The 23,202-nt window shown below is 34.4% G+C and overlaps 1 protein-coding gene and 1 pseudogene across 1 annotated transcript; one reads left to right on the forward strand and one right to left on the reverse strand.

Moving 5' to 3' along the window:
- Positions 1-4,317: 4,317 nt before the first annotated feature.
- On the reverse strand, positions 4,318-15,227 carry LOC133285427 (amine oxidase [copper-containing] alpha 2, peroxisomal-like; annotated as a pseudogene).
- A 643-nt stretch (positions 15,228-15,870) lies between these two features.
- Positions 15,871-18,733, forward strand: LOC133285428 (amine oxidase [copper-containing] alpha 2, peroxisomal-like). The gene is made up of 5 exons (XM_061482643.1): positions 15,871-16,658; positions 16,782-17,166; positions 17,257-17,370; positions 17,744-18,282; positions 18,529-18,733. Exons 1-5 carry the CDS (start codon positions 15,871-15,873, stop codon positions 18,731-18,733), a joined length of 2,031 nt encoding a protein of 676 aa, XP_061338627.1.
- The last annotated feature ends 4,469 nt before the right edge of the window (positions 18,734-23,202 follow it).

Consider the following 23,202-nt stretch of genomic DNA (forward strand, 5'->3'; position numbering starts at 1 on the left):
AAATAAACGCAAGTCATAACTAACATGTTACGAGTTGATCTCACCAATACAATATGGGCTGGCCCCACTGTATCGAGCCAAATCGCACACGGTTGAAGTGAGAAGGCCTTTTGGGTAATTTGTTTTCTGGGCTGGGGGTTGTTGTTGATGATGGGAGGACTTTGGTTCACCTTCAGCGCAATGATCCTGATTGGGGGTACCTGCAATGACACTCCGATGCTCAAGTTAGTATCAATGACTGGTTTATGTGTTTCTTACTGAATTAGAAGATAATACATGAGAATGTACCCTCTGTTTATATAGTGGTTCTGATGTCGCCTTAAGAAGGTGGTATGGCCTCTGATTGGCTGTTCAAGGACTGCAGGTTCTACTAGCGCTTTCATAGCCTTATCTTTTTATGTCAATCTATATTGATAGAGTGGTAGAAAACTGGTGCTGTCTTTTGTTTATTTGTACAATGGCGCGGTGGACCTTTATTAGTTCCTGTAATTGCTTCCTTATCTCTAAAGTTATGTTAAAGGACGGTTTCATGCGCGATGGTGGCATCGCGCCCTGTTATGTGCGATGGACGCCATCGCGCCTCACTCTGATCCTTGTGGGTTTGGGCCTTAGTTCTATATATTTGAGCCTTTGATGGGCCAATCATATTTTATTCGGATCACAAGTTAAAAACACTTGTTAATATATTTTTAAGATGGGCTTTATACCTTTCCTATAGCATGAGGGGTTATGAGATTCCTGTAGAGAAAACAATTGGTGGCCCCTGCGAGTTTAAAAAAAAAAAGTGAGACAAGATTTTTGAAGAGTCATTGACATGAGAAAATACTTCTCCAGCAATTGGAGAAATATTTTTCCCGTTTAAGATAACCACCAATGTGAAAAAAAGTTGAACGCGAATACCCCAGATGTTCCACCGTTGAATATAAATTTATTTTAAGTAAGTTTATTATTATTATTGTTATTTTTGAAATATAATGATAAAAATTGAACACATAACCTAATATAAGTTACCCAAATACATCACCACTAAACCAATCATAGCGGTTTATATTATGCAAGCATCCTCGTATCATGGCGAACCTAGAAAATTTTATTTATATTTGCAAACTTATAATAAAAGAATAAAGAAAAAAATTTTAAAGAAAATTTTAAACGTATTAAAATACAAAAGAATATAAACAAAAAAAGAAAATAAAACTTTAACTTAACATAAAAAAACAGTAATAAAGAGTCAGCTAAGCTATTACAATGAAACATTTTGGGTCCTCAACAAAAATCACAGGCCCCAATTTAATTCCTTAGGAAAAAAAGTCAATTCGTGGTTTTTCTGAATTTCAAAATAGATCCAGATAATCAAAATCGTGATCCCTCTGAAATTCAAAATGACTCGCACTAGTTCCTAGAACGGCCTAATATGAGTCTATTTTGAAATTCAGAAGAATTACGAGTCTACTTTCTTTTTAAGAAATTAAATTGAGCCCATTAATTTTAGGAAAAATATTATCTTATTCTGTAAGAGAGTATTTTTTTCTCCTACACATACATCGACTTCCGTGTTTTCTTTTTCTTTTTTTTGTAAGTGAGTGGGTCTCACTCATAACTATCTCTATGACATAAGAGAGCTTCTCTTATGTCACATGAGATTAATAAAGCCCTTAATTTTATTAAGGACCCAATTTTCAAAAAAGTTTAGTTGTGCACGCACACATACATGTCCGCCAATGTCCTGGCCTCTCGAAGTGCCTTGGGCACAGAGCTTTGTACAAAAATATAGAATAGTAAAGCCATGGGATATTAATCAAAATGTTACTATTCACCAATTTTTTTACCTAAATGTCACATGAACATTGTTATTTCCCAATCTGCCACGAGGGTAAATTCGCTACCCGGTGCAGCGAACTCGGTTTGCTGACATGTCACATTTTTAGTGGATAACAAGTATCAAAATTTTTTTTAAAAAAAAATGAAGTTCGCCTAGCATGTAGGCGAACTTGATTAAAATTAAGTTGATGTCCACTAAAAACGTGACACGTCAGCAAACCGAGTTCGCTACACCGGGAAACGAACTTGCTCCCGTAGCAGATTGGAAAATAACATTGTTCGCATGACATTTAAGTAAAAAAATTGGTGAACAGTGACATTTTAGTCGCTGTTCCAAAGCCATGCATGTTCGTATCTTATCATTTTAAGTTATACGACCACAGTGTGAAAATAAATATTATAATTAAAATCGTTCAGAACTTTATTCTTTCAGATGCGCACATTGATTTGATTCGATTTTTCGAGATCGTTGTTGTGTATATTCGTGCAAAAAGTTAAAATAAATGGAAATTTGATGCATTTTACAGCTTTTAGGGTTAACAAGCATTTGTTGGGAACAGTGACCATTTTGTCTCGTTTGGACAAAAAAATTACTAGACTGTCACACCAACAGTAAATTTTGCCAAAATATCACGCGGCATAATTCGTTACACAGTGTAGCAAATTATGCATGCAAGTAATTCGCTACACAGTATAGCGAAATATGCCACGTCAGAACCAAAAATGCTACATGTCAAATTTTGAGAAATTCGCTACCCTATGTAATAAATTTCTCAAAATTTGACATGTGACATTTTTGGTTCTGTGCATTCTGACGTAACATATTTCGCTACACTGTGTAGCGAATTACTTGCATGCATAATTCGCTACACTGTGTAGCGAATTATGCCGCGAGGCATTTTGACAAAATTTACTGTTGGCATGACGGTCTGATAATTTTTTTGTCCAAACGTGGCACTTTGATCACTGTCCCCATTTGTTGTTATTATTATTTTTATATGGATCTTTGTCTAAAATTTTAGTGGGTTCTATTAATTCAACTTCTGGTTTGAGTATTTTTACTTTTTCAGGAGCTGCGATTCTTAGCAATCAAACATGCTACTCTTTAAATATGTCAAATTCTAAGGTTTAGTTGAGATACCGTTAGACCAATAACTCTTAGATATATGTTATTTTTTTTTAGGGTTAGTTTGTATGAGTTTTTTTTTTAAAAATAATTTAATATTTTGACTTTTAAAATATTAAAAAAAAAGATTAAAGCAATTTTATATTTGAATATAATACTTGAAAAATATGTTTATGTAAAATATATTGTTTTAATGTTAGAATTAAAAAACATTTTTTATGCACTAAACTAAAAAAAGACATGTGAAGGTCACGACGACGATGGCATTAGATGTGGCAAGGTGCGATGCTGGAGGTGGCAATGGTAGGGTGGCAACATTGTTAGCGGAGCGGTGGACAGAGGCGGATCTAAATAGATGAGAAGAGGAGCAAGTGCACACCCTTAAAATATGATGTAAAAATACAAAAATACCCTTATTTTAAAATTCAAGTTTTTTCAATTTAATTTCGGGGTAGGATATTATAACAATCAATTAGGATTACTACAAATGTTACTACCAATCAATTTCACCGTAAGATTGATTATGTTGATCAAACGGTTATATTTATTTTCATCCTTGTAGGGTTATGATTCTCCATATTTAATATTTTATATTTATTTTTACCTTTGTATGATATGATTTCCCATATTTAATGCTTTTACATTAAATATGGAGATTATAACCATACAAAGATGGAAATAAATATAACCGTTGGATCAACTTTACAACGGTGAAATTGATTGGTAGTAACCCCATTTGGTTGTTACGATATCCTACCCCTTTAATTTTCCTCCTTCTATTTTATCTTCCAGTGAGTTTTTATTTTCTCCTCCACCTTCATAATATATATGAAAAAATAAAAATTCAGTCACTGGACTGTCCAATGCACTAAGTTCTCCCGCGGGAGAACACAGTTATAAATTTTACATTCAGTCACCGGACTGTCCAGTGCACTGGACTAGTGTTCTCGCGAAGAACTTAGTGCACTGGACTAAATTTTACATCCAATCACTGTACACTCACTAAAACCATGAGACACTAGTCCAGAATCAAACTTCCACTATAAGAATAATGGGTTACAACAATCAAACATCCCTAGCCTTTCACTAGAGGTACAATCAAACTTCACCAAGTATGGTGGTAATATCAAACGTTCCTAAAGATGTCTCACTCAAACTTCTCTCTATAGGTATTTTTCATCTCATATTTTTCTCATCATATTCACATCACTCAACCTCACACACTACATGCTTATATAGGGGAGGGAGATGGTTCTAGACATTGAACCACTCAAAGGATGTGTCTCTTGAGTCTTGCACCTTCATTAATGAGCCTAGAGCCTTGCACCTTCATTTATGACCCTTGAGCCTTGCACCAAAAATAGAGAGTTCTAACCTCTTGGTACTTGAGCAAGCATTGATGGAGGAACAACTCCCAACATATTTTTATAGTAAATGACACACCTGAGACTCCAAACGCTCAAAGTATCATCATCTCTGCTACGATCAACATATAATCCTGAAGCCCATTTCTCAGATTTGTTGTATGGTGTGACCCACACATTATAAATGGTGAAAGCAGCTTTGATTTGTGGATAATCATCAGTTACCAAAAGAGGGTGCACCACTGAGCCTGGAAGCAAAAGATACCCAATTTTATTTCCTTGTTTTGTCTTTTTATTAGGATTTACCATTGCTAGCTCAAAAGGCTTGAACCCCAGGTTGATTCTGGCATCAGCTTCTGTTTTAGCAGTTTCACTTACAACCGTCTAATAACTTTTTCTGTGTGTTGTGTGATCTTTCACTCTTACAGTCTCCAAATTGGACTTGACAAAGAAGTTGGCTTCACCGTCAATGTCAAGGTCAAGATAATAAGTCAAGAAGTGGTCATGGTAGACACCAATGGTATTATCTCTTAGCAATGTGTCGTAGATGTCCTCTTTTATTTGATCCGTGTTGGTGTATTCCCCTGCCTTAATCCCTAATATCCCAGTAAGCCCAACCTATTTTAAAATATAACACGATGTTAGCTTCTAAACAAAAGCTAATTACTCATTTAAGGTATATTATTTGTGATATTGAAAATATAATTTAGTCAACCGCCATTTAAATCTGTAAGTCCCTCTCAATTTTAAATTGCAGAAAAGGAGCACTTCTGTTTCATTTGTTTCAGTTATCTATTTAAAGAAGTGACAGTAAGTTGCACCATAAATAGCACATATGAATAAATAAATTTTTAAAATTCTCAAGGTAACACTCACTAAGAAGTAAGAACAAAATTAAAGCGAATCTCTTAAGAAATAGTGACTCTACTACATATGTTCTTCAAAATTTGCTATTGCAAGTTTGGATACAGAAAGGAAGGATCCAAATTTCACACATGGCATAAAGTATTAAAAGATTGGTGCATGAATCCATACCCCAAGTTTGATGCTACCACTTGGCTTAAACTCCCAATCTATGACATAGTCGTAGTTTCACACGGTTGAAACCATTCTCACCACTAGGCTTACGTCTGGCTTGACCTCAGTTATCTGCCAAAAATACAACGAATATTTATCAACTGAAAAATGGAACAAGAACGCAAAAATAAAATTAAAAGTGAAAAAAAACCATCACTTCACTTCATCTGGGATTGCAGTTTCTGTGTGACGCCACATGATATCACCAGCATACTTCTCAAATATGCATAAGGCTTTAGTTATTTTTACAGGGGTACCATCTGAACCAGCATAGTATGCGTCTAGGAAGGCAGCATTGGCAGGGCTGCAGTGAAGACATAGACTGTCCAAAGCCATATTCTCCACAGTCAAAGTAGGTTGTGTAGTACCATTCCTCTGTTGGGTCTTGATATGGCACAAATAGTTCTGATATGAATCCTCTGTATAGTACTCGACGATATTTCTTCTTTTCAAGATCATAAATTGATGCCCAAGAAATTATTGGGCCAGCCTTAACGTCGAATCCCAAATGAAAGACCCAATTGGCCCAACTGATTACAGAAAATAGAAGGGAAATAATGATCAGCATCGAAGAAACATTTAGTTGATAAACTCATAGTTTATCACGTTTTAAAAGATAAAAATCACTCTTATATTTAGTGACTGTTTGGATCCTCTTTTTTAAGTTAGAAGCTACTTATAAGCATAAGCTAGGCCAAACAGATTTTGGGAAAAGCTCCTATAATGAAAAGCTCTTTTTTCTATAATGAAGAAAAAAGCTGAAAATTAAAAGCTCATAGGAAGAGCTTTTTTTTAAGCTCTTATCTGTTTTTCTTGAATTGTGTGCTCTTTTTTTTTTTTAAATGAAGAGTGATAAAGATAGAAAGAGAGATAATTTTCTTGAAATATGTGCTTTTAAGTAAATTTTAAGCTAAAATTTTCATGTAATTTCCAAACAGCTTTTAGCTTCTTTTAGTCAAAAATCACTCTCTTAATCAATTGTCAAACTTAAATATAAATAATAAATTAGTGATTGAAAACTTATACACTTTATTATTCACAACAATATTCTTGAACAGTTTTACATCAAATGAGTAAAGTCCAAAATAAATAAATTATAATTTATCTTACCTTACAGAATGACCTTCGATCGTGAATCCAGGTCCACCATGTTGCGTGACAGCTATACCCTTTAGCTTTGGACCAAAGGGTGGATTCAATTTTGAAGCTCTGTACTCAGTACCCTCTGCTTTAGGCACTGGAACCACATATCTATCAGAGTAACTAACAATTTTCATATCGTCCATGTCAACCAATGCTGCCACACCCTTTAATGGCCTCGCATACAAATTAACACTCCCATTGGTGTAATAGCACTTTATCTTCGCAGTCCTTTTGGTATTGGCTTCTCCAAACCAACCAGTCGTGAAGGTAGCGCACAGAACTTGAGATATGTTCAGATCCCTCTTCCTCTACGATTCCTTAAATGGTTCATAGCTGAATGGTAGCTGTGACGCAACGGCTTGTTCGCCAAAGGTAAGCATAGTGTTGCACCCTATGCTTTAAAATATTTTAATGATGACACAATTGATATAATTAAATTACAAATCCTAACAATCTTATTTGTTGATCAAAAAACAGGATGATTTTTGTTGGGTGGTTACAGCATATCAAAAGGTTGTTGAGATTCCAAATCTGAAGATAAGATAAAGCTTGAAGTTGTTGCAGTCAATTGAAGATAAAGAGCAGAATCAAAATTTGAAATTAAGAGATAAGGATAAAGTCTAAACAACATTAGCAAAAGTTTATGAAATTTTTTTACTATATATATACCCATGCTCCAATAGTCTCATAGTGAAGCAGCAAATGAGATCTAAATTTTTAGCCTAAGACTTGTGTTCTTTATTAACTTTTTTTACAAGCTTAGGTTTTAAGTGCTTCATCGTCACCTTTTAGCTTTTCTAGAAGTATTAGTAAGGTGGTTCATTTTAAGTTGATTTTTCTCCGTGTGTGGAGACTTGCTATTGTTGGTAGTAACAATAGGTGTGGGTTTATCGGTGGATAAGTGTAAACTTTGATTTAAAGGGTTGAATCAAAGTAGTGTGCCTCAAGAGTAGATTAGGATCTACTTGTACTTGAGTATTTTGGCTCATTGAAATTAGTGAAGTTTTTTTTTAAATCCCATTGGATTGAAATCCAAGTGGGTCGTGGTTTTTTACTCCTATTGAGCCTAGGAGATTTTTCCACGTAGAAATCATTGTGTTTTTTTTTATTTGTGCATCATTCTTGTGATTTCCTTTTATTAGCAAAAATTAGAAAATTATATTAAAAATTATATTTGAATAAAAATAAAAAAGAGAGATAGGTGCTACTACTCAATTCAACCCCCCTTCTTGAGTACCACTGGGACTAACAATTGGTATCAAGAGCGTGGTTCTCTTTATTTTACAGGTAATTCCTGAAGAGTAGATCCAAGAATGGAGTCAATCCGAGAAGGGTACTCAACTCAAAGGCCACCGCTTTTTGAAGGAAAATTCTTCAATTACTGGAAGAATCGAATGGAGATTTTCATAAAAGCCGAGAATTATCAAGTCTGGAATGTAATCGAAAATGGTGATTTTGAAATCACTAAAATGAATGACAAGGGAGACTTGATACCAAAGCCAATCAATGAATATATCGATGAAGACTGGAAAAAATTAGAATTCAACGCTCAAGCCAAAAGACTTCTTCATTGTGGTCTTGGCACACAAGAGTACAATAGAATTATGGGTTGTCGTACAACAAGGGAGATGTGGAATTTATTGGAAGTTACCCATGAAGGAACAAATGAAGTCAAGCAGTCAAAAATTGATTTGTTGATGCATCAATATGAACTTTTTTCCATGAGCCCCAAAGAAAACATACGGACCATGATAACACGATTTTCAAATATTGTCAATGAACTTGGTGCATTGGGAAAAATAATCCCAACTGATGAGCAAATTAGAAAAATACTACGTAGTCTACCTCATGAAGATTGGAGACCAAAAGTGATTGCTTTACAGGAGACAAAAGATTTTAAAATATTTACACTTGAGGAGCTGACTGGATCACTAGTGACTTATGAGATGCAACTTTTATCTCATAATGAAACACTTAAAAAACACAACGACATTCAGCTCGCACTTAAGGCGGAAAAAAGGGGCAAAATAAAAAATCAATCTCAACGGGAAAAAGGAATAGCTCAAAAGTCAGAACGAGAGGAGGAAGATGAAACAGAAAGCGATGAAGATGAAGATCTCGCTATGCTTGCTCGTCGATTCAAGAAATTTTTCAAGAAATCAAAAGGCGACTCAACAAAGAATCGCTCAGGAAGACAAAAACCTAGGGTTGATGAAAAATGCTTCAAATGTGGAAAATCAGATCACAAAATTAGGGATTGTCCTTTCCTGGAGAATGAATCGAAGAAGGAACAAAAAGAGCATGCTAGGGAGAACCAAAAATATCAGAGAAGGGATTTCAAGAGAGCTATGGTGGCGGCATGGTCCGATTCAGAATCTGAAGAAGAAAAATCTGATGAAGATGCACAAGCGAATCTTTGCTTAATGGTGCATAGCGACTCAGAAACTGCTGATGAACCACAAGAGGTAAATCTTAAAATTCTTAAGTCTTCTTTGTGTTCTTTGTCTAAAAAGCATCTTGTTAAGCACATAGAAATTCTGATTGACGAATATGTGGCTATGTGTGATGAGAAAAATGAAATTATTGATGAATATAGTGAATTAACAAAGGACCTGAAAAATGAAATCAAGATTAAAACATGTCTGAATGAAGAAAATAAGAAGCTCAAGTCAGAAATTATTTTGCTAAAAACTAAAATTTTAGATGATGAGAGATCTCTTGAATCACTAAATGAAGAATTAAAAAAAATTAATTCTAAACTAAATCATGTAAATATTGAGAATGCTAAGCTGAATTTAGAGAACGAAAGTCTGGCTGCTAAAGAAAATGCCTTGAAAAATGAAACCAGTAATACAAAAGAAGAAATTACTGTCGCTGATTGGTTTATTAAGAGTGTGAATAAAAATAAACAAGGCCTGAGATTTTTTGGTGTAGCAAGCAAAAATAAATGGAAGCATGTTGATTTGTTTGACAAAAAGATATGTTTACATTGTGGGAGAGTTGGTCATCTTAAGATGGATTGTAGGAAAAGAATTGATGCTTATAGGAAGAACTGCACCTATTCACTTAAGAAACAACGTGAAATCTGTTTTAATTCTAAAATTAAAAATAAAATGACAATTCAACAGATATGGGTGAGAAAAATAAATGGAGTTAAGCCTGATATCAAGAAAAAGGAACCCAAACAGGTTTGGGTTCCTAAATCTAACCTTTAATTTTCTCTTTTGCAGGCAAAAGTGAGGGGGAACAACCTGTGGTATCTTGATAGTGGTTGTTCTAAACATATGGCTGGAGATAAATCAAGATTTCTCTCACTAATGCCTTTTCAAGGAGGGAATGTGACATTTGGTGATGACAAAAAAGGTGAAATCATTGGAATTGGTTTCTCAAAAGTGAGGACAAAGAAGGTAAAAATGTTGATGAAAAAATGTATAGAGGTATGATTGGATCACTTTTATATTTAACAGCTAGTAGGCCTGACATTGTGTTTAGTGTAGGCTTATGTGCACGTTTTCAATCCAATCCCAAAGAATCCCATTTGAAATCTGTTAAACGGATATTAAGATACTTAAAAGGATCTGATAACTTAGGATTATGGTATCCTAGGGGTGCTAATTTTGATCTAGTGGCATATAGTGATGCAGATTTTGCAGGTGACCTTGTTAATAGAAAAAGCACTTCAGGTATGGTTCAATTTCTTGGTCCTTGCTTGGTTACTTGGGGTTCAAAGAAACAGAATACTATTGCATTATCCACTACTGAAGCTGAATATATTTTTGCTGCCCTTTGTTGTGCTCAATTGTTATGGATAAAACAACAGTTAATTGACTTTGGAATAAATGTTGGTTGTATGCCTATCCTTTGTGACAACTCAAGTGCTATAAGTATATCAAAAGATCCAGTGTTGCATTCAAGAACAAAACACATACACATTAGGCATCATTTTTTGAGAGATTGTACAGAAAAATGTTTAATCAAGTTGAATTTTTGTCCCACTGAATTTCAAATAGCAGATATTTTCACTAAGCCGTTAAATAGAGATAGGTTTGAAAAATTGAGACTAGAACTAGGCTTGATTAGTTCTACATAAGGATTTATGTGACCCCCAATATGGATGCTTGAATTAGAACCAAAAATTTGTTGTCCCGTCTGCATACTTATCATCACTTCTATATTTTTTTTATAGAAAAAAAGACCCTATTCCACTTCATAAAGACAACATCACCTACACAAGACAAACTCTAGGTCCTTCTGACTATACACCTAGATTTCCATAGCATTTGGTGACTGTGTGGAGCATGATTCAATGGATGTGGTACTGTTATGCATACTCATGAAAAACATGTTAGTTAGGTGACCAAGTTTTGAGTGAAAACACTACTGAGTGAAAAGGTACTTCAAAACTTGTATAACTGATTTGCTTCTTTTTGGTGGAAAAGTGCATTCTGATTTATTGATGACTGTCATTCACTTTTTTTCCCATTACTTTTTCTAATCTCTATTTGACATCATACGAACCATTCATGAGCAGAAAGATAATTCTGCCTATTTTTGTTCCACTAGTATTAGCAGAAAACTTACATCATATTGTGAAGAGTATGTCCAGATATATATCCTATTTATCTTTGATCCACATGCCAAGTTGAAGGGGAACAACGAAAAAAAAAGGAGGAGGAAGAAGAAGAAGAAGGAGAAGATGATTAAAAAGAAAAAGAAAAAAGAAGAAGGAGAATAAGATGAACAAAAAAAAGAAGAAGAAGAAGATGATGATAAAAAAAAGGAAGGAGAATAGGATAAAAAAAATATATATATATATTAAGAAGAAGGGGAAGAGGATTAAAAAAGAAGAAGAGAAGAACGAGAATAGGATAAAAAAAAAAGTTATAAAAAAAAGGGGAGAAAACTTCAAATGTTAATTATCTCATGGCATAATACAGCATCCAAACAAATGTCATTTTTTTGTTGTTCTTTGCAACCTGAGTCATCTTGCCAATAACACTCCCAGCTTCTAACAACTAAGAGAGTTCTTTAATCCTTCCATTTCCTATCATCTTTTCCTTCATGCTTAAATTTTTCATAAACTTTATTCTACTTGCACTTTTCTGGTTAAAAGGATTCCTAGGTCATGAATTACAAGTCCATGAAGCATCCTTGAAGGTGAATAAATTGTGAGTTAAACACTTGAGTGTCTTCTATCATGAATATTGCAAAATACACCATGCCATTGCAAAGTGCTCTGCTGCTTCCCATTTGCTTTACTCTTTCTCATACATCTCTTGCTCCATTATGCCTAATATTTTCCAAAGTTTGATGATGTCAAAAAAAGGGGAAACTAAGATGCCTTATTTGAGTTAATTAAGTGTTGGTTACTAGTTGAATTTGTCAACATTATCACTGTTTAATTACTACTGTTTGAATATCTGGTTTTGGATTCGGTATCAATTATTCAACTTGATCACATGACATGCTACATTGTTGTTGTTGTATACAAAACTAGCTCGTTGACTATGAAAATAGTTTGTTATTGCTGAACTTCAATGTTGGATTGATCTGTCAAGCTACTTGGATTTCTAAGGCATCAATTGTTTGTCATCATCAAAAAGGGGGAATTTGTTGCACCCTATGCTTTAAAATATTTTAATGATGACACAATTGATATAATTAAATTACAAATCCTAACAACCTTATTTGTTGATCAAAAAACAGGATGATTTTTGTTGGGTGGTTACAGCATATCAAAAGGTTGTTGAGATTCCAAATCTGAAGATAAGATAAAGCTTGAAGTTGTTGCAGTCAATTGAAGATAAAGAGCAGAATCAAAATTTGAAATTAAGAGATAAGGATAAAGTCTAAACAACATTATCATGGGAGCAAAAGTTTATGAAATTTTTTTACTATATATATACCCATGCTCCAATAGTCTCATAGTGAAGCAGCAAATGAGATCTAAATTTTTAGCCTAAGACTTGTGTTCTTTATTAACTTTTTTTACAAGCTTAGGTTTTAAGTGCTTCATCGTCACCTTTTAGCTTTTCTAGAAGTATTAGTAAGGTGGTTCATTTTAAGTTGATTTTTCTCCGTGTGTGGAGACTTGCTATTGTTGGTAGTAACAATAGGTGTGGGCTTATCGGTGGATAAGTGTAAACTTTGATTTAAAGGGTTGAATCAAAGTAGTGTGCCTCAAGAGTAGATTAGGATCTACTTGTACTTGAGTATTTTGGCTCATTGAAATTAGTGAAGTTTTTTTTTAAATCCCATTGGATTGAAATCCAAGTGGGTCGTGGTTTTTTACTCCTATTGAGCCTAGGAGATTTTTCCACGTAGAAATCATTGTGTTTTTTTTTATTTGTGCATCATTCTTGTGATTTCCTTTTATTAGCAAAAATTAGAAAATTATATTAAAAATTATATTTGAATAAAAATAAAAAAGAGAGATAGGTGCTACTACTCAATTCAACCCCCCTTCTTGAGTACCACTGGGACTAACACATAGGGTAGCCATGCCCTTCGTAGACTTTGGTTGAGACGATGGAATGAGTTGACAAATCCACTGTGATCTCGAGAGACTGTTTTTGAAACCGAGCTATGACAAAGGCGCGACGAGGTGGTAGGGATTTGGTTTTGTCGTTTATGTTTGAGGATATCCATGATAGGATGAGAGGCTTGTTAGGTTCGTCCAAACCTACGTATTGAAAGGTGAGGTTGTGGCCGTTGGTTGAGGTTGTCTATGATTTTTTTACTATGGTTCGGACAAGGCTGAGCTCATTAGGGGTTAAAGGGTCAAGTGGGTGAGGATGGCTGCATTCTGCAGAGGACCAAAAGAGCGTGAGGATAAAGAAGAGCAAGATATTCATGGCTATATGTACAAAAAAAAACACACCCCGGTCTTTGTTCTTTTATCATAATGAAACACCATATTCCTTTCGGGCTACATTGAAGGTAAATTTTAAAAATACGTGAGAAATGTAATTATTAGGTATTCATACGGAAAGTTGAATAGATGGAAAAGTTAAAAAAAAGTAATTTGGTTTGACAAAATTTTACTAAGAAAATATATGACAAAAAATGTGTCAACAGTGCATTACTCGAGTTTTCTCAAAAAACTATCCTCAAGTCTGGTTTCTAAACAACGCAAATTCTTATCTTTCTAAAAAAAGTTATGCATTTCACATTGATGAGTTTTGGTCAAAAACTGTTGAAACAAATATTGATTTTCTAAAAATCAAATTTCATTTGCCTAGAAAATTATTGAAAAAAATGGAACCAAACACCACGTTAGAGAAATAACAAAAGGGGTAGTTCCGTAGGTACTAGTTACAATAGTGCTAAGTAAAGATTATGGGGGATCAAGTCAAACAAAAACTCAAGATGGAGTAAAGATACTTAAATTTATATTTAAATTTTAAATATATGTAGGGTATCCACAATAATACATACATGGAGGCCAAATGTGCTGGTCTTTTATTTATTTGTTTGTTTTTATATATTTAGAACTCGTAGATAATTGCATCTAACTTTAAAAAGGGAAGGAAATTATAGCGAAATGCAGCCATGTAGTTGCTATATTGAAGAATATTTAGAGTTGTTTCTTTGTGAACTCAACAGCATGGGGAGATTTTGTTGTTGGTCGTGTGATGTTGAAAATGGTGTTTACTCTATTTCAGGATAGCCTTCTGCGTTGTCGCTGTTGATGATATGCAATCCAACTAGTTTATCCAAATATCATTTTGAAGAATTTATTGGTTTGGCACTCCTCGCTGTTTTTATAAGGTTGCTAATATTATATATTTTATAAGGTTTTATATTTATCATGTAATATAATGTAACCTCACTTTTCTTTCTCTCTCATCATTCTACTTTCTCTCTCCTTTTTATTGTATGTGTTGGAAACAATACTTAAATTATGTTACATAACATTAATAAAACCCTATTTTATATTACATGAATCACTTGCTAAGAAACTTTTCAATACAGAAAGGAAATGTATCACCAACAAAATTACGTTGAAACAACTTCAAAACATAAAATTCAAATAGAGGATAATATGCATCATAATTCCATTAAAAAATAAGTTGACTTTGTGTTTGAAATTTGAACAGTATTATCCCTTAAAATAAAATGTCAAAACCTTTTCTAACCCTAAATTAATATTGCTTTCACTTGCTTGTTCTCGTATGCTGCCTTTCTTCTGAAAAAAGAATTTTATTGTAAGAAGAAGAGTAATTTTGACTTTTTGCATAAAAGGAAAATATTCAAACAAAAAATTTATTATTAACTAAAAAGTTATTGATTAGCTAAAAAGATACACTCATCTAAGATTAATAAGTGTAAGTTATACTCACGTAAAATAAGAGAGTCTCCGGAGAAAAAAAATACTGACCCGTTTTTGTTTTCTTTCTTTTCTGTTTTGCAATTAGTTGGGCCAACTTGGAGTTTCATGTAGGATTTGACAGTCGGTCCGGCCCAATAATTTCTCTAGCTTCAATTTATGATCTTCAAAAGCAAAAATATCGTCAAGTACTATACAGAGGATTCATATGAGAGCTGTTTGTGCCATACCAAGACCCAACTGTGGATTGGTATTACCCAACCAACCTACTTTGATTGTGGAGAATTTGGATTTGGTCAATCTGCATCTTCACTACAGTTCAGCCTTTGACCGATTGTCCTGCCAATGCTGCGTTCCTAGATGCCATACCATGCTGACGATGGTACACCAGTTAAGATAGCTAATTCTACTAACTGATATTAAAACTTCATCTATATAGTATACTGTAATATCAGAGCAGAGAGAGAAAAGAGAAGTCTCTTGAAAATGGAAAAGCAGAAAGGTTACAATATATACACGTAGCTGACGTGGCACCACTAAAACAAGGAATACAATTACTTAGCTGAACTAACTATAACAGAAAATTAACTCACTAACAAACTGATAGCTAATTCTACTAACTGATATTAAAACTTCATCTATATATACTGTAATATCAAAGCAGAGAGACAAAAACAGAAGTCTCTTGAAAATGGAAAAGTTGCATTTTGAATTGATAATCAATTTCTGATACAGGTTACAATATATACACGTAGCTGACGTGGCACCACTAAAACAAGGAATACAATTACTTAGCTGAACTAACTACAACAGAAAAATTAACTCACTCACAAACTGATAGCTAAGTCTACTAACTCATCTATATGCTGTAATAGACTTGTTGCCCCATAATCTTCACTTAGCACTATTGTACCTACCTACCACTTGTGTTATTTCTCTAAGTCAATAGGGTGTTTCATTATAATAAAAGAACAAGACCGGGGTGTGTTTTTTGGACATATGATAGAACCATGAATATCTTGCTCTTCTTTATCCTCACGTTCTTTTGGTCCTCTGCAGAATGCAGCCAACCTCACCCACTTGACCCTCTAACCCCTAATGAGCTCATCCTTGTCCGAACCATAGTCCAAAAATCGTACCCAGTCTCAACCAACGGCCCCAGCCTCACTTTTCAATACGTAGGCTTGGACGAACCTAACAAGCCTCTCATCCTATCATGGATATCCTCAAACACAAACACAAACACAAACGACAAAACCAAATCCCTACCACCTCGTCGAGCCTTCGTCATAGCTCGGTTTCAAAAACAGTCTCTGGAGATCACAGTGGATTTGTCAACTCATTCCATCATCTCAACTAAAGTCTACGAAGGGCATGGCTACCCTATGTTTACCTTTGGCGAACGAAGCCGTGCGAAACAGCTACCATTCAGCTATGAACCATTTAAGGAATCGTTGAGGAAGAGGGATCTGAACATATCTCAAGTTCTGTGCGTTACCTTAGCGATTGGTTGGTTTGGAGAAGCCAAGACCAAAAGGACTGCGAAGATAACGTGCTTTTACACAAATGGGAGTGTTAATTTGTATGTGAGGCCATTGGAGGGTGTGGCAGCATTGGTTGACGTGGACGATATGAAAATTGTTAGTTACTCTGATAGATATGTGGTTCCAGTGCCTAAAGCAGAGGGTACTGAGTACAGAGCTTCAAAATTGAATCCACCCTTCGGTCCAAAGCTGAAGGGTGTTGCTGTCACGCAACATGGTGGACCTGGATTCACGATCGACGGTCATTCTATAAGGTAATATTTATTATAATTTATTTATTTATTTTGGACTTTACTGTTCAAGACTATATGTTTATTTATGTTACTTCGATGCTGATATCATTATTTCCTTTTTTATTTATTTTATGTAATCATCAGTTGGGCCAATTGGGTTTTCCATTTGGGATTCGACGTGAGGGCTGGCGCAGTAATTTCATTAGCATCAATTTATGATCTTGAAAAGAAGAAATATCGTCAAGTACTATACAGAGGATTTCTATCAGAAGAGTTTACGCCATATCAAGACCCAACTGAGGAATGGTATTACAGAACCTTATTTGACTCTGGAGAATTTGGCTTTGGACAGTATATGTCTTCACTGCAGCCCTTCACTGATTGCCCTGCCAATGCTGCATTCCTAGATGCATACTATGCTGGTTCAGATGGTACACCTGTAAAAATAACCAATGCCTTCTGCATATTTGAAAAATATGCTGGTGATATCATGTGGCGTCATACAGAAACTGCAATCCCAGATGAAGTGGTAATGTTTTTTTTTTTTCACTTTTAATTTTTAGTTTTGCGTTCTTGTTCCTTTTTTTCAGTTGATAAATATTCGTTGTGTTTTTGCCAGATAACTGAGGTCAGGCCAGATGCAAGCCTAATGGTGAGAATGGTTTCGACTGTGGGAAACTACGACTATGTCATAGATTGGGAGTTTAAGCCAAGTGGTAGCATCAAACTTGGGGTATGTATGGATTCATGCACCAATCTTTTAATGCTTTATGCCATGAGTGAAATTTGGATCCTTCCTTTCTTTATTCAAACTTGCAAATAGCAAATTTTGAAGTAACATAATCTAGTAAGTAGATTCACTATTTTTTAGAATTGATTTATTCATATGTGCTATTTATTGTGCAACTTGCTCTCACTTCTTTAAAAAGATTTCTGAAACAAATGAAACAGAGGTGCTCCTTTTCTGCAATTTGAAATTGAGAGGGACTTACAGATTTAAATAGCTCTTGACTTAATTATATTTTCAAAATCATAAATAATTTACCTTAAATTAGTAGTAATTAGCTTTTGTTTAGAAGCTAACTGCATGATATATTTTAATGTAGGTTGGGCTGACTGGGACATTATTGGTTAAGGCAGGGGAATACACCAATACTGATCAAATCAAAGAGGACATCTACGGCACATTGCTAGCAGACAATACCATTGGTGTCTACCATGACCACTTCTTGACCTATTATCTTGACCTTGACATTGATGGTGTAGCCAACTCCTTTGTCAAGTCCAATTTGGAGACTGTAAGAGTGAAAGGTCACACCTCACCCAGAAAAAGTTATTGGACAGTTGTAAGTGAAACAGCTAAAACAGAAGCTGATGCCAGAATTAACTTGGGGTTCAAGCCTTCTGAGCTAGTAGTGGTAAATCCTAACAAAAAGACAAAACCAGGAAATAAAATTGGATACCGTCTCGTTCCAGGCTCAGTGGTGCACCCACTTTTGGTAACTGATGATTATCCACAAATCAGAGCTGCCTTCACTAATTATAATGTGTGGGTCACACCATACAACAAATCTGAAAAATGGGCTTCAGGATTATTTGTTGATCGCAACAGAGGGGATGATACTTTAGCTGTTTGGAGTCTCAGGTGTGTTATTTACTATAAAAAATATAACATAATAGTTGATGGAGTAACGTTGCTTACTAGTATTTGCCCTCTCACACTTCTTAGATATTCTTTTATATATTATTGGGTAATCTTCTTGATTTCATCTTAACTTTTTTTTTTTTTTCCTTCCTTCTAAATAATTCAATTCAAAATTTGGCCATACTCCTCATGAAAACGAGGTCTGAGAAATGGTCTATGTTTTGGCATTGTCAATTGAACGTGCAGGGATAGGGAGATTGAGAATAAGGACATAGTATTGTGGTACACCATGGGAGTTCATCATGTTCCTTCTCAGGAAGATTTTCCAGTAATGCCAACATTGAGTGGTGGATTTGAGCTGAGACCGACCAATTTCTTTGAGAGTAATCCGGTCCTTAAAATAAAATCACCAAAAGCTGCGCACTGGCCTAACTGCACCTCTCAACATTAGTTTGGGTAATGCATTTGACTGAAACAACTCGAAGAAATCTGAAGGATTCATGTATTCTTGATTTTGTGGTTTCTTCAGTTTCCATAATCCAGTTGATAAATAAAATGCTACTACTATTTATTTACTTTTCTTAAGGTATGATTTGGTTGATATATATTAGCTTTTTGTTTTGTTTTGGAAAGGGAACAGTGGAGGCTGTATCTTCACTTTGATTCCTGGGTAGAGTCAGTTATAAAAAAAATTAAAGTCAAAATAATTAAACAAGGTTCGCTGAGGGTGATATTTTCAAAAAAAAATAAAAAATAAAAAAATAAGGGTTCGGATCAGGATTAGACGAGTTTTTAATTAATTAACACAAAACAAGACCCAATAATTATCAAATTTCATTTAATGCCATTTAGTTTAATCAAAGTATTTGAACATTTTTAAATATCGATTCAGTTAAGTTTTGATGTTTACGGATTTATTCAAAGTTCAAACCGATCATCACCTCTAAATAAAAGTCTTGAGGTTAGTTTAAAAAAAAAAAAAAAGGTCTTGAAATTGAAAGCACGAGGAAGGATGGAAAGGAAAAAAGGCAAAAGAAAAAAAAAACGTGGAATAAGAAGAGGACAAAATGCTTTAGGCCAAGCATTGGCTGAAGGAAAAGTCAAAACAAATACGCGTAAATTTATTATTATTATTATTTTTTACGAAAAAAAATAAGAAAAAGAAAATGAGCGAAGATGAAAAAAATGATGGAAAGAATTTGTACAATAAGCAGGCAAGAGAGAAAATCTTTAATAGCATCATATGAGGTATAATAGAAATGAGATAATTTCAGAGAAGTAAATCAAAGTTATTAAATAAGAAAGTTGTTTATGGTCATATCATATGTGGTTTATATACTATTAAAGATGGGATAAATAACAATAATGTTACAGGAAAAGGATTCATGTAACGCAACACCAACGAACAAAATTTTTTTTATTGAAAAAAGTGTCTCTTCTAATTCTTTATTATTATTCAACTTGTCATTTTTTGTTGCAGGAAACAAAATTTGTTGCTGTCACGTGACGAAACCAAAGCCCATTAAAGATATACCAAATTATAACTTTTTTATGGTCATATCATATGTGGTTTATATACTATTAAAGATATACCAAATTATTTAATTATTACAGTAATTTTAAGTAATTATTAACTACAAAATTAAACACCAATTCAATAAACTCAACCAATTATAACCACAGTTTCCATCATATTCATTACCCTTTTAAATTTAATAATAGATAAATACTTTCAAATGAAGATAATAGTCAAGATCGACAGTTATAAATAATTTGTGATTTATATATTTTTTTAAATAAGAGAATTTGTTTATATACGCTGGACATATGTGATTTATACATTATTAAAGATATAAAAAATTATTTAATTAATCGCAATGCTTTTACCTAACTATTAACTAAATAATTAATCACCTACTAAAGAAACTCAACCAACCACTTGTAATTACAATAATGCAAACAACGAGATTAGTACTTCACAGAGTGAAAACATGCACTACACGATAATATTTAAAAATTAAAAATTTAAAAAAAGTTAGTTTCTTAAATTTTTTGAAAAATAGCTTTTGTTTAGAGGCAAAATCCAAAATCCTCTATAAAAGACAGCAACAAACACGGAAATATTTAATATGCTCTAAGATCACTTAATGATTTGGTGCTCTCTCTCATAACATTAATTTTTTCTTTCTCATTTTATTCCTGCTATTTTTTTCTTTTAAAATTTTATCCTTCCATTTATACTAAAAGACTAACTAAAAAATAGTGGTCCCAGGCCACGATAAATTCTATCAACAAACACATGCTGAAAGCAAAAGTAAAACGTGCAAAAAAAAAAATCAGACAAAAACTGTGCGATTGGGTGCTCAACTAAAACAATAAAATAAAGGTATATATACATGGTTTTTTAGTGGGTTATAATACTTAATAACATTACATATTTAAATTACAATAGGAAAATATAAGAATCATGTTGTAGGAATGACACTGTTCATTCCTGCAACAAGGATACGGCGTCGTATCCTAAGGATACGGCGTCGTATTCTGACTTTGGTCTGACTTTTTTTTTAAGCGTGGGACCCACACTTGATTTGTGTGTAGGAAAATGCTCTTGTCATGTCAAATGACAAAAAGGGAACCCATTACAATAACACATCTTTTATTGTTTTCGTTCCTTTCGTTTTGTGTTTCTTACGAAAATATTTATTATGCTCCAGGACCATTCAATGATTGGGTGTTCCCTCTCACAACACTAATTTTTTCTTTTTCTTTTTACTACTGCTATTTTTCTTCTTTTTTAATTTTACCTTTCCATTTACACTAAAGAACCACTTAAAAAATAGTGGTCCCGGTTCACTATAAATTCTCTCGTTCCTTGCCGTGAATTCCAACCATCAGCTTCCGCCCTACGCCGTACTCAGCATATTCTACTACATCATATGATATGGTTGACTCGGTCCATCGAAATATGATATTATATTTATTCATTTAATTATTATTTAAGAAACTATTAGATATTAGGTATAAGGGTAGTTTGGTATTTTAATGATATTCTAGATCTCTCTTTTCTGTTATGCTCTTCTATATAAGAGCTCACTCATTGTACAAATCAATTACCACAATCAATGAAATCAATATTTTCTCTTTACTCTCTTTTACCTTCTAATATGGTATCAGAGCATTTTTATCCTCCATGATTGGAGGTTCCGCTGCCATCGATTTTTTTTTTCCTTTCATCATTTTTCCTTACCCATTGGTCACTTTCCCTTTCATCTTCTTTCTCGTTTTATGGTTTTCCAGGTCTACAGATCATCTAGATTGTTCTAGATCTGTGATTTCTTCATTGTCTTAGATCTACGGCGTTCCTGTGCTAGCAAGCTAGCAGTCAGCAACATCGTCTTCAGCGCTCCGCCGCTGGTTCACCATCAGTGCATCGTTTGTTTTAGATCTGTCGCCGTTCATTCACCGCCCAGCTAAGATTGTTTCCTATTTTATTTTTTATTTTTGGTTTCGGGTCGTCTTCTTCAATGGCTTTCCCGAAAACCTTTTATCTCTATGTGTTCCTCCGGGCGTCTCCTTCTCCGGTCATCATCTCCGGTCATTCATTTGCCTTCTGTCGTTCTTCTTTGCACAGATCTGTCGCCACTCTGGTCTCTGTTCTTCCAGATCTGATTCGGATCGTTGGTTTTTTGGACCATCGTGCTTGCTGTTTGAGTTCATGTTCCTGTTCGTCGGAACCAGATCTGGTTCAGGTCTCAGCCGTTCGTCTTCGCAGTCTTCATCTCGTAACCACTCTCCTCCCTTGTCGCCGCTTCAATGCATTCCCTCGCCGGAGACTCTCTTCCTTCTCTCTCCCACAGATCTGTGTCTCTTTATTTTTATTTTCATCCAGATCCGTGTCTCTTTATTTTTATTTTCATCCAGATCCGTGTCTCTTTTCTTTTCTCTTTCTATATTGGGTTTCTCTCTTAACTCTGTGAGTTTGTGAACATCTGATTTTAGATCTGTTTGCTGCATTTTTTTTTCTTCCTTTCAGATCTGTTTCATTTGATTTTAATTTTTTGCACTTTTTGTTTCCCATCATCCCTGTTCTTAGATCTTAGATTTGTTTTATTTTTTCTCTATTTTTTTTTCTGCCATCGTTCCTCCACTGGCGTCGTGTCACTGTTCAGCGTTCATGGCTGTTCTATTTCTCGTTCTTGTCTTCGTGCGACCTGTCAACCACCGAGCCGCGTCGCTCCTGTCTTCGTCTGTACCTCCATGGATCTTCATCATGTCTGTTCCTATTCTTCAGATCTTTGCCGTGTTGACAGCCTCGTTCTCTCTTTGTTGTTGCAATACTCAGATTTTATTTCTGGGTTATTTGTTGCACACTAATTGTTTGCTGATTTGTGTCACCAAGTCATTAAGCTTTAGTTTCTGCAATTTTGTTCAGAATTCATTTTTGGGTTATGTATTTGTTTTCTGAATTTTCTTATGTTGCCATTTCTATTTTGGAAGTTTAGTTGATGTTAGGCTTGTATTTGGCCAATTTGATTTTATTCCCACTTATGTTTGTGGTGTTATTTAAGTCTGATTTGGCTTGTATTTGATTTATTTTTTCCATTGTTTGGTTTTATTTTGGCTTCCTATTCAGGCGGAGCATTGTTCATGTTGCTGATGTTCATTTCAGCACATTCGATTTTGCCGATGTCCATCCCGGCAGTTCATATCAAGGTTGCTGATGTCCATCCCAGCCCTTCCTTCCTTTGCTGATGTCCATCCCAGCACATTTTAGCTGATGTCCATTCCAGCACTGTTTCTTTACTGGCTGATGCTCATGTTATTTGGTTACTATGTTTTCTTGATTTTTCTTGTTCAAGATGGAAGTTATCTTTGTTCACTCTCCATCTTGAGGGGGAGTATTAGATATTAGGTATAAGG

This window comes from Gastrolobium bilobum, unplaced genomic scaffold, assembly GCF_033153095.1.
Source record: "Gastrolobium bilobum isolate Gb01-03AN ecotype WA unplaced genomic scaffold, APGP_CSIRO_Gbil_v1 utg7290, whole genome shotgun sequence".
Lineage (NCBI taxonomy): Eukaryota > Viridiplantae > Streptophyta > Magnoliopsida > Fabales > Fabaceae > Gastrolobium > Gastrolobium bilobum.